This window comes from Mytilus trossulus, chromosome 4 (assembly GCF_036588685.1).
Source record: "Mytilus trossulus isolate FHL-02 chromosome 4, PNRI_Mtr1.1.1.hap1, whole genome shotgun sequence".
In the NCBI taxonomy this organism is placed as follows: Eukaryota; Metazoa; Mollusca; class Bivalvia; order Mytilida; family Mytilidae; genus Mytilus; species Mytilus trossulus.
Window position 1 is genome coordinate 89,274,445 of NC_086376.1, and position 12,925 is coordinate 89,287,369.

Genomic DNA, 12,925 nt, shown 5'->3' on the forward strand with positions numbered 1-12,925 from the left:
AATAAGACAATATATATGTTATATTTAATATCAACTTGGCTGTTTGCTTTCTAACCTTAAAGGGATTTATTTATAACCAACTGTTGTTTATACCATTTGGGATTGTCTTTCTAATTGCCACTGGACGTTTAGCAAACAGCAATTAATCGCTCTATCACCGGATTAGTTTTAACAATTTCCTGATTAATGGCAGTCATAAAGTTTCTTTGTAAGAGGACATGTCTAAATACCATATCCCAACTGAATCAAACTGTGAAGTTAATTATTGAAAAGGACTAAAATTCTAATAATGTCAAGTTTGTCATACAATAGATAAAAAATATCATGCTAGGCTACTTTCTCAATTCGAAATTTTACTTATGGATAAATGATATAAGTTGTGGTTTCTAAAATTACATAAAAATCCCAAAACTACGAAATAGGCATCCTTAATTAGTGCTAGACTAGTATTTAGTTGCCAAAAACTATATTTACTTTAACTTTGGTGTGAAGACAGCGATCCTTGTGATAACTTGTTTTGTTTTCCTTTTTCAGTTTTGTGTTGAGAGAAAGAGACGTCAACGATTGTTATTATTCTATCTTAACAGTTTTTTTGGGGAATTTGTTGTTTAAGACAGATCGTTAGTTCTGTCAGTGTTAAATTAGTTAATAACTTTTTGAGTAAGAATGCAGTTTAGAGCATGAACTATGGTATATACAGTTATCTTATGTTGAAGACATAATCACCCTGATATATGATTGTTTGTATTCGAGTAGCTGTCTCATGTACGTATATTTTACATATATTCTGGTTATGAATTGGGTTCATGTTAAAATGAAGAAAACATGTCCGGTCTTTGTTTTTGTTTCAATTTTGTATCGATCTGATGAGTAAAGTCCTTCTCAACTAATTTTCATAGTTTGTTCTTGTGTAGTAATAAGAAATCACTGCCCCCGCTATGGTAGGGTTGGCGCCTTCAAAATGTTAAACCCCACTAGATTTTAGATTTTTAGGAGCCTGTTCTTCAGCTGGTTCATGTCTGTCCTATTTGTTCTTTGTAATTTGTTTTTCATAAGTTATCTCGTTAGTTTTCTCAATTGAATTATTTCACGTTTGCATATCGGGGCTTTTCATAGACGACTTCTCGGCACTAAAGTTTTTTAATGTCGAAGGCCGTAAGGTTGCCTATAGTTGCTTCTAGGAATTATTTGGTTCTCAATGTTCTTCAACTTCGTACTTGATATGGTCCTTTTAACATTTCTTTTATTTGAGCGTCAATAATGAGTCTTTTGTAGACGAAACGCGCGTCTGGCATAAATATAAAATTTCAATCCTATGATGAGTTTATTTATTGCAGTTACATTGTAACTTCGGTTGATAGTTGTCTCATTACCACATCTTCAAGATGGATTAATAAATATGATGGCAGTTTGAAAACAGTATCCGAAACAGGAATTAATGCAACATATGTTTTTAAAACACATGCTTTTCATGGTTTTTATGATATGTTTCTCATGTTTTTTATATGGGACCTTAACATACGTTTCCATACTTTTTCAAATATAAAAAGTGAATTCACAAAAATAATGAACTTAGAGGAAAATCAATTCGGAAAGTCCATAATCTCATGGCATAATCAAATAATAAAACGCATCAAAAACGAATGGACAAGAATGGATAAGAGAAACATATGTTAAACATATGAATATGTTTGTTGCAATGTTTTCCAAGGAGAACTGACATAGGAAAAGGACTGGCGTGCATGCAAATGTAGGGGTACTCAAATAGTTCATATCAATAAAAAGAGCAAACTAAAATTATAATGATAAATACACATCGTTGGGATTAATGGGGTTTTAAGGGGAGGAATTGCTTTTAAATCAAAAGATACGAAAGAAATACATATCATAAGACAGAAAGGTCAGGATTGTAGTTTTGTAATAGTATTGCTTATTCTTTTTTTAATTACCTTTGTCTCCTTTTAGCGCAGGCAGCCCTAAAAGTGGGAGCAAAAATAGCATGAAATTCATAAAGCAACTACAAGTAATAAACTAAATACATAGAAAGCATATAAACAATATGGATTTTGTAATTATTTCGAGACATTTAAAAGATTTTAAAATTACTGATTTGGTTAATAGAAAATTTGAATTCACAGGATTTGCTTCCCTCGAAAGACACGCAGTCCTGTGTGGTGCCTAAAGCTTGGAGCAGAGACAAATTGTGTTTTTACTAGTAAGCCTTATGATATACCAAGCGTTGCTGTTAATGCATTTTTGTTGTCACGTTTGCATGTATTCTGAGGCAAGAACAAAACCTAACAAAACACATTGTTAGTTTGCAGTTATAAACAAAACGACAAGAAAAGCAAAATAAAAACATTAAGAGTTATGTCTTACCTAAATTCTGTTCTTTGCATATGTTCGTTAGATATGCACATTCTTGCAAAGTCTGTAAGTAAAAACGTAAAAAGTTTAATTATTGGCCAGAAAATATTCTTACTTGAAAGAGATAAACTGGTTAACTATATCAATGTTATATTCAGTATTTAATGTTTCAGCAGTCTATTTTCGAACACAGGTCATTATTTAAATTTGAAATGTGTCATCGAGTCTTTAAAACTGCTCATTGATTATATTGACCAATCATTGAGATATAAGAATGAGTTTCAAACTATGCATATCTTCTTATATCTACGTACCAGTAGCAAATCCACACCAGAGAAGATTGACGTTTTATTTCTACCATATGAAGCTCTTTAAAGAACTTATCTTAGGTGAAAGATATATGTAAATCTGCAATGCTGTGTTTTAGTTGTTTTCATAACCCAGTTGCTTTCCCATTGTTGTATCATACACGATATCATTTTGGTATTCTATAAATACACTTCTACAACTTATAGGATTTAAGAGTGTGAACCTTTTAGTGTCGGTACACGGCTTTTGTTCTATATAAGGTCTAGCTATGGCTCGTGACAATCACAAGAGTACCATAAACAAATAGTTTAACTGTGTAGAGGCAGGGAGTGCCACAGAATTTTTGAAACTTTTTTCTTAATATATTTTTTTATTTTTTAATATTTTCTGCTCTTGACTTATCTTTATCTGTATGTGCCTTGATATTGCTATCAACATTTTAAAAATTATTCCTTGCTCTATTAACTCACAAATTTAGAAAAGTTACGCAATCGTCATTTACTCTGATTTTTATTTATTTTGTTCTAGTTTTTATGACCGTATTTGACTCTGAAATGTAATAAGCGTGGCCTAATTAATTCTCTTGTAAAAAAATAGACGCAGTTAATATGTAAAACATTTATATGTTTATTTATTGCAGTTACGGTTAAAGATAATAAGCTCATGTTGCAGCTATATTACCAAATTACTATGAATTAACAAGCCTAATGTTCAAGAATTGTTTGATCTTGATTGTTATACTGATAAAAAAGTCATTTGTTTCATTTGAACCAGAACAAGTGTAATATTAGAACAACTCCACTGAGTCAATATTTAACGAAGCTTGTTAGCTGTTTTCCGTTCATGTATTTTGATGAATATTTTAAGGAATGCAATCTTATTTGGAAAGGTTATCTTTTAAACCTTGATCTGTTACATTAAAACATTGATCTAAGCATGATATTAATACTTCATATATTACAATTATGGTCTGGGGAAATATGTATGGTTGCGAATTTAGTTAAATTATGGTTCTTTTATCTCTTTATCGTCAAGCCTGTATTAAATTTCCTTAAAGATAAAGTTAATTTAATTGTTATATAAAACTTTGTAAACACCAAGTAGGTCGTAGAAATAAACCAACTACAAAACCATGACAAAAAGTAGGAGTAGACATACAACTACAAAACCATGAAAAACAGTAGGAGTAGACATACAACTACAAAACCATGACAAAAAGTAGGAGTAGACATACAACTACAAAACCATGACAAAAAGTAGGAGTAGACATACAACTACAAAACCATGACAAAAAGTAGGAGTAGACATACAACTACAAAACCATGACAAACAGTAGGAGTAGACATACAACTACAAAACCATGACAAACAGTAGGAGTAGACATACAACTACAAAACCATGACAAACAGTAGGAGTAGACATACAACTACAAAACCATGACAAACAGTAGGAGTAGACATACAACAGTTCACAAAATACAACAAAAGTTGGAGCAACACGTTTTCCAAACCAAACAGTGTGGTAGAAACAAAAACCATTAAATTTTAAAATACTATAATAATGATGTGCGTTGATAATCCCTTTCTCTAAGCTACACGTTCACTCAGTAATCATAGCAATCATAAGTAGATATGGTCCAAATAAGCTGTTATAGAAGGATAGTCCTAATTGGAGAAGAAGATGTGAATAGAAGTCCCAGATTTGGAGAATGTCACGCAGTTTTTAAAAGGAAAATGCTCACCGTGAAATCTTTCTGTAACATGTAACCGGGCGGGGACGTCTAGATGTTTTTATCCTCGGGTTCGTACCAGTTTCCTGGGATTTGAAAAGCAATTCAAAAGTACTAAAGTCAATAAAAAGTTTACACTATCACTATCAAATATGAAACAAATACTTTACTACATAAAACGATTTTCAACACCTATCAACCTAACCCGAACGTGTTGAATTAAAACTGTTTAAAACCCTTTATGTCCTATACTGTTTACTAGTAAACCAACTGTTTTAAACTATAGTCTGGAACATAAATGTATAGAAATGGTTTGAAACCTAAATGTATAAAGCTGGTCTGAAACCTAAATGTATGAAACTTGTCTGGTACCTAAATGTTTGGAACCTGTCTGGAACCTAAATGTTTGGAACCTGTCTGGAACCTAAATGTGTGAAACGGGTCAGACGGTTTGGAACTATTGTCTGAAACCTAAATGTTTGAAACCTGTCAGGAACCTAAATGTTTGGAACCTGTCTGGATCCTAAATGTTTGAAACGGGTCAGACGGTTTGGAACTATTGCCTGAAACCTAAATGTTTGGAACCTGAATAAAACGAATGTATGAAAACTATTCAAACTGTTGTAAACTTTCGACGTATGAAACTTTATTAAAATATATTTATAAAACTGTTGGAACAGGGTAGCACTAAGGTATGGTTTAACAGCAAACACTCACTGCAATAGTGAGAGATGTGGAACGCAAAACCTAAGCACTAACCCTGTTTATACAACTTCTACGGTACCGAAACTATTTATATCTTCTCAACAGGTTTCAAACACTCTAATTTGTTTGAATACTCCTGGTACTCGTCTTTAAATATTAACGGTCCAACCTTTTTCTAATCTTCTTCTTACGACGTCTGTGATAAGAATGACAATTTACACTGGATAGCTACCCACTATTTATACTTCTAACGCGGACCTCGAAGAGAGCACCCTAGTAACAACTGTTCAGGTAAAGCGTCTGATAGCAACCAAGGATAAAAGGATGATTTTAGATACAGTTTTCAACGATAAACAGATGATATGGGAAACTAATAGAGATATCGGAAAATATATACCTGTAGAACTATTATAACCTTCTTAAACTGCAAATTCGTAACATTTCTAACTGAATTTGCTTAGAGAATTTTTATATCATTGTTTATTTAAAGAATAGAATGTTCCTGTTTTAGGTTTACTATATAAAACAAATCAGGGATCACAATAGCATTGCAAATTAAAATAAAAAACCGTATCCATACTTTAAAAGCGAAGTGAAAGATATCAGACTTACGCTCATGATGTTAAGAAATGATTTAATCCGAAACCAAATGACATTGAATTTTAGATCTATAAGTTAAAAATCGAAAGAAAAATAACGACCAGAAGACTTCCAACAGTTTACAAAACACAACATAGTCTAAAGTATGACCAACATTAATATGAGGTGATTACAAGTACGATAATAGGGTGAACATTATCATGCTGCTTCACCTGTAGCGTCCGCCATAAGTTTCGGCCCATTGATGTGTTTTATTTTTAATTGTTATATGTTAATGCTGCATTAAAATGTAACATGAATATGTTAATTGATCACTATGGAAATTCAGGGGTTGTATATGCAACAGTTTTACAGGTATGCAGACCGATCCAACGGTATACCATGTTTAGTTGTTAGAACTCCTTCTCATATAGACGGATTACTCATTACTGTGTATGTCAACTCAGACAACCGAGTCTCGCTCCTTGACATTTCCATGGGCGAGATAAACAACCGCCAAAACCTTGTTACAAATATCTCATTGTCAGTAGGACAAGAGTTTACTGCTTAACTACATGACTCCATTTCCCATGCGAATACAAAATTCCGCACTTCGTTCGTTTCATCAACTCTATTGAACTAAGTTCATGCAAAATCAAAACATTTTGTTTTGTATAAATCTTTGCAGGAAGTCAGAAGTTTTGTCTTTTCATAAGAATATACTTTCAAATTAAAAATTTAACGGTACACTATATAAAAGTCTTTCCACAGCTAGTATACATTCCTGCAGTATACATTTCAACACCTTTGATCAGATATGTGTGATATATTAATTAAACACAATCTGATGGCTTTATTTGTATTTATAGGTCGATATATGGCAATCATAAGACCATTTGCAATTCTTATCTGATTGACCAACATAATATACTTGGTTCCTTACACAATTAGAGTGTTGAATAGGAATAAATATTTTACGATTCCATTACAATTGACATGCGTAGAGATCAATATTTACCAGTAATTCAAATGTAGTTATATTACGGAATTGTTAATGTATCTTTTGTTTTGTTCATCCATAAAAGAGTTTTTCTTCTTAGAAAATAACTATAACATTACTAAAGTGATTCCAAAAGTTATCTCGTTTTAAAAAAAACTTCTGAAAGAGTTATTGAAACAGTTGGTTTGTTTAGAATACAATAAAACGAATTGACTCTCGTGGGATTAGCTGAAACGAGGATTGTCTCCTAAAAGCTCATTTTTCAGTTTTTACATTAAACACGAATTTATCTCACAAGAGATATAGGATACAAAACGTTAATCTGACAATTTGTTTCATTGTTAAAATTAATTACACTTTCGAGATGATTAATTCTACGATTTTCTGCTAAATTTGATTTGAATTGATTCTTTGTGTAAAACAAATTATCGTCGTTTAAAATTTAGTACACAAAATGATCAATATATAAATACCTAGACTTTGTTGGACTGAACATGAATAATACACATTTTATTTTAGGGGCCAGCTGAAGCGGTTGAGGTTTCCTCTTCCTGAGTTGAAGACCATTATGTGGCCTTTTATTATTCTATGGTTTTTGGTCGGAGTGTTGTCTCTTTGTCATCTTTTATAATGATTAATGCAAACAACATCTATACTATACTACTAATATGGCGTACAACCGTATTTTGTTCACCATGTTTGATTTAAAAAAGACAACATATATTACAAATGTAACTTGTTAAAATAAAACAGAAACGGGCAACGATATCTTCTATAAAATGTTTGTGTCACTGTAATCTCCATGTGCACTAACACCAAAATTTATAAAAGTGAGACAACTACAATCATGGATCTCTATATTTAGGATTCCTTTTTATTTTGTATACTAGTCAACAAAAGAAACGATACACGACTTTGAAATACAATTTATCAAAAAGTTTTTAATATAAAACAAAATCTGATACACTATTTTAAAAAGCTTTCATTTGCAATGTATGCACATGTGATAATGAAAATTCAAACTTGTCGGAAAGTATCGAAATTCCGTGTAAATGATCAAAAGGTGCAAATAAGTTTTGCGGCAAGTTGAAAAAAAATCGACACATAATTTTCTATGCACTAAATAAAATTTCAAATTTGTTCAAAATATTCAATATGATAATTAAGTTATGTTCATGATGTAACTAATGGGTTGAAATATTGATTTTTCAAATTTTTGGGAAAAAAGTGTTTTTTGAAATCTCAAAAATGCAAAACAAAATAATTTTATTTGCATCTCAAATCAATGCATTAGATATGAAAATAACACACAGTAAATTTGGAACCTTTCGGATTAGTTTTAAGATTGCTACAGCTTTTTGAATATCACTTTTAACATACCCTCTATGGTAAATCAGTTGATAATGTACACATTTTAACGATTTCTCGTGAGACCGAACTTTGCCTAACAAATAAACGAAGAAACTGTATGATTTTTAAAAGCAAATTGATGGCAAACACTGTCTATACCTTGAAATTAGAGGTTGGCATCATTAGTTGGAACTTTTGTTTTTAAAATTGTCGTTTTATGTAAATTTTGTAAAAAAAAAAAAAATGGCAAAAAACTTCACAAAATCATTTTTTTTAACGGATTTATATTTCCATAATGATAAAGTATAACTACCTTCAATATCAGTCCAATGAACGGAAAACTTTATCTTAAATTAAAAAAAAATCTTGTATCGTTTCTTTTGTTGACTAGTATATTTCTACTTTCCAAAATTTGTCTGTAGCATATCTGATGAAGGTTAATCTAGATATCACGTTCTGTAAACACGTAATATTACTAGTATATCATACATATCTATCTACATTGAATAAGTACCAGGAGACTATTTTAATGGGACATTGTATAATAATTAATACATTGTAGTGTTTTATCGCTATCTGGGGATATAATAAGAATAAATGACAATGCGATATAAAAACAAGATCTTAGATTTAAGCTGGTGTTGACGCTTCTATACTTGTTTTCCTAAAATGAAGATATGTTATGTTGATAATTCGCATGATCACATTTCACGTATCAAGATATATTTGTATATCTAAGATACAAATAGTTTGATGTGTCGTCTCGACTATTCAATCACATTTTTAATGCAGATCAATTGGTGGTTTTCATAGAAACTGACATTAAAGGATATTGAAAACTAAACTTTACAACAAAAGAGATGACATCATTTCATCATTTGTTGGAGAGCATGTTTAATAAAAAAAAAAATTTCTTTGATTCTTTTTTTGACAAAATAAAAGTATGAAAGTCTTTTAAAAAGATTTGTAAAATTTTAATCAAATGCATACATAATATAATTTTATTTCCATAATGTTTTTTGTAGTATTTCAATTAGAATTCATGATTTTTAATGACACTCGAAAAAAGGAAGCAAATTATGCACATGAGTCAAACTGAAAAATCTACGCATAAACCATTTAAGTTACAAATCAAGAATACAAAAACTAGATACTAATCAAGTTGTCGGTAGCAAAACAAATGTTTTATAAAGACACAATGATGATATTTGATTGATAGAATTAATGTAACACTCATATTGTTTAATATAAAATATTCATTCCAACTGTGAACACAAGACCAATTAAAGATTATTACTTCGTAGATTTACCAGCAACCTATGATAGTGCGTATTATAGAATCAAGAATATCGTTCTGAACATATGTATTAGATTTAGCAATGGTGTTCGAATATAAGAATAATGTGTTGTAATCACGCTACGTAATTTTTTAGAAAATGTAATGAGATCGATGTCAGAGATTTGATTTAAAACTTCATACAGAAAAGAACAGCACTACGATATATTGTTATTTTTCTTCTTTCCTATTGATTTCGTGGACTATTTAATATTAAATATACTGATCGTGTTTAATATTATCTATCGTATAAAATATAAAACATGTTTTAGTTAATATTAACCGAACTCTAAGGGAACTTCAAAACGTAAATTGCTTTTTAAAATGACAAAATTAAAAGCTGAAAAACAGCTAACGAATGGAAAACAACAGTGGTATTCCTGACTCGGTACAGTCATTATGAATTATTTGTCTATACTCTATAAAAAGGCTGCATTTCATTTTTAGCAGATTGTTTATCCTTATAACAAAAAAAAAACAATCCGTGAAAGATATTTAAATAAAGTGTTGCCACCGTGCCTCTTTCTGTAAACCAGTAACAGAAAAACAGCCGAATTCTAACAGTTAAAACATCGCATTAACATGAATGTGTGTTTAATCAACATACAGAATATGTACAACGTCAGTAATCTCGTATCGAATGTGCATTTACTAAGTTAGTATTCAGTCACTCGTTGTTAATTTCTGATCCAAGCCCTGCTCTACGAGTTGTTGGTGTTTTTACTCAATTTAGGCAGAGTATTAGATCGAGGAAACCCAATTGATGGTTGCTTTTTTTTTACATGGGGCTTTTATCAATCTTCCGTTCTTTTTTTGACAACAATTGAATTTACAGTTTTTTCTCTTTTTAGTATACTAAAGTAACCACATGACTGATTTATATCAAATACATACAATGAAATGAAGAATTTTAAAGGTTTAATTGTTTCTTTGGCCATTATAGTATTCATGCTCACTTTAATTTTCTGACGAGATGAATACAAAGAAAATTATTTCGTGAAAAGTACACTATTATTCGTTTGTTTCTCTGTCTTACTGGGTCGATGCCACTGCAAGTGAACGTTTCATCCCCGAGGGTATCACCAGCCCAGTAGTTTGCATTTCGGTGTTGACATGCATATCAATTATGTGGTCATTTTTTATAAAAAAAAATATGGATTACCTTAGCAGTATTTGGCACAACTTTGGGGAATTCTGAATCCTCAATGCTTTTCAACTTTGTACTTGTTTGGCTTGATAAATATTTTGACATGAGCGTCACTGATTAGTCTTATGTAGACGAAACGCGCGTCTGGCGTACTAAATTATAATCCTAGTACCTTTGATAACTATATGTTCTCCCATTTGTTTGTATTATAGTCCTATCATGTAATGTTGTCATTTTAATGTTATATTAAACATTACCATAAAAGCGGGAGGTTTGGCATGCCACAAAACCAGATTCAAACCACCATTCTTGTTCTTATTTATTAAAATGTCCTGTACCAAGTCAGAAAAATTGCCATTGTTATATTATAGTTCGTTTCTGTGTGTCGTACATTTTATTGTTGTGTTTATGTTGTGTCGTAGTTTTCTTGTTATATTTGTTGTGTTTCCTTCAGTTTTAGTTTGATTTATTCTCAATCTATTTATGAATTTCGAACAGCGGTATACTACTGTTGCTTTTATTTCTAACCAAATTTAAATCGTAAAAATGTGAGTTTGTGTTTAATACATCAGATAATGAAAACGAAATCACGAAAATTATGGCCAAAAACTTCAGACATTTCCATATCTTTTGATGTCTATTTTATAAAAAATCGCTCATACAGTTACTTGGTAAAATTTTTTTTGAAAATAAAAAAGATTTTAGTTAAAATGATAGGACATTTTTTGAGTGGGAACACACTTTTGTCCCATGAGTGTATATTTAAACCACTGGACTTTTTGTCATTTTTCAAATGCTTATATATATATTGCACCTGTTCACCTTCGATTATATATGACCCAGAATTTTTTCCCCCTGTCTGTGATTATTTTGGAGACGTATCCCCTTTAACTATGTATGTCCACCAATGTAATTTGAATCTGTTATTAAATAATAGAAACATGGGTTTGAACCGATCTCTATTTTGGACTTATAGGAAATGCCTGAACCAAGTCAGGAATATGACACTCATCCATTCGTTTGATGTGTTTGTGCGTTTTGTGATTTTACTTTTCACTTTACAATGTATGTTTGCAAATTTTGCATTTTTGACACAAATTTGTTGTGTCTGATAATTTGGTTGCTATTCTTATTCCTAATGTTTACTTAAGGGCATACGATACAGTTACAGGGGAGGTAATGACGTTGCTAACGTAAAATGTTATTTTCGCGACGTCAAACTGTAACATATCGGGAAAATATGCATTTTCGACTGATTTTTGTCGTTCAAACTGATTTAATTTGAAAACGAGTTCATGGACCCCTATTTTTCAAAACGGCAACTTGTTTCATTTTGCAGGGAGATTTTGTGACCCAAATTTTATAAAACTGTAAATAGAGGATTTTTTTTAATTTTGATAAACATGCAGTAAAAATTGACGTTTTTCCTCAATTCATGAATATTTGATAAATATGAGTTATTTCTGAATAATAAATTGCATATTTTTTATGATACTTATAAAATACAGAAATTACCGATTATCTAACAAAAAACAATTTGTGTTTATCTTTTATAACAAAAAAGTTATGTCTTTCTTTCGAAAAAGAAATTACGGCCACAAATCTGAATTTTGAGCAAATATACCAAATTTCGACCTCATTTTACTCAAAAAGTAGCACATGAAGGTATATTTTTTATTACATATTTGATTTAATCAGGTAAAAAATAGCCTAAATGCAAATTTTCATGAACTTGTAAATACAGAATCAAAACTGTATCGTATGCCCTTAATGTGTACTAATGTGCTTCCTTAAAATTCTCAGTTTAGACATTGAGTGACACGCAAGATTATGTTACCTTATTAGTTACAACTCACTTTATGCATACCTGTATGCTCATAACGAATTTAATCAGATGATCAATTCAACTTAGTTCTTGAAAATTTTATAAATAGTATGATCTTTTACAGTATACAATATCACTCAGATTAATAGATATTGGTTTGGGTATTCTTGTCAATTCAATTTTGTATAAATAGTTGTTTTTTGGAATTTTGATGAATTATATTTAGATTCAGGACTTTACACTAAACACATTTTATCTGTAATAAAAGTATTCCATGCTGAATTATTGAATCATTCATTGCCAATTCCAGAGTCTCGACAGTTAGTTTGCACCAGAGTTTCAGACACCCCTCTCAGTCAATCAGTCAGCCCGTTATTGTCATTTAGGATATATTTTCGGTGTATAATCAGGTACAGCACACGTTTCAGTAACAAGTCAGACTTGTGTTACATAATCCTAAAGGTTACCAGTCCCCCTAGTGACAAGTCACTACGATAACTGTTTTTGATAATACGATGTCTGTTAGCCATTGTTATTTAATTGGCATAGACAATTCATCAATTGTGGCAGACCATGAT

The 12,925-nt window shown here is 30.9% G+C and overlaps 1 protein-coding gene across 4 annotated transcripts in view; it reads right to left on the bottom strand.

Annotated features, from left to right (window-relative positions):
* LOC134716255 (collagen alpha-1(XXV) chain-like) overlaps positions 1-12,925 on the bottom strand; it is a 51,191-nt gene that overhangs the window by 17,000 nt on the left and 21,266 nt on the right. For all 4 annotated transcript variants that reach the window (XM_063579133.1, XM_063579135.1, XM_063579134.1 and 1 more), the window contains exons 2-3: positions 2,380-2,431; positions 1,950-1,976 (exon numbers count right to left, since the gene is read on the bottom strand). In XM_063579133.1, coding sequence (XP_063435203.1) covers positions 1,950-1,976; positions 2,380-2,431 — 79 coding nt within the window. The remainder of the gene's footprint in view (positions 1-1,949; positions 1,977-2,379; positions 2,432-12,925) is intronic.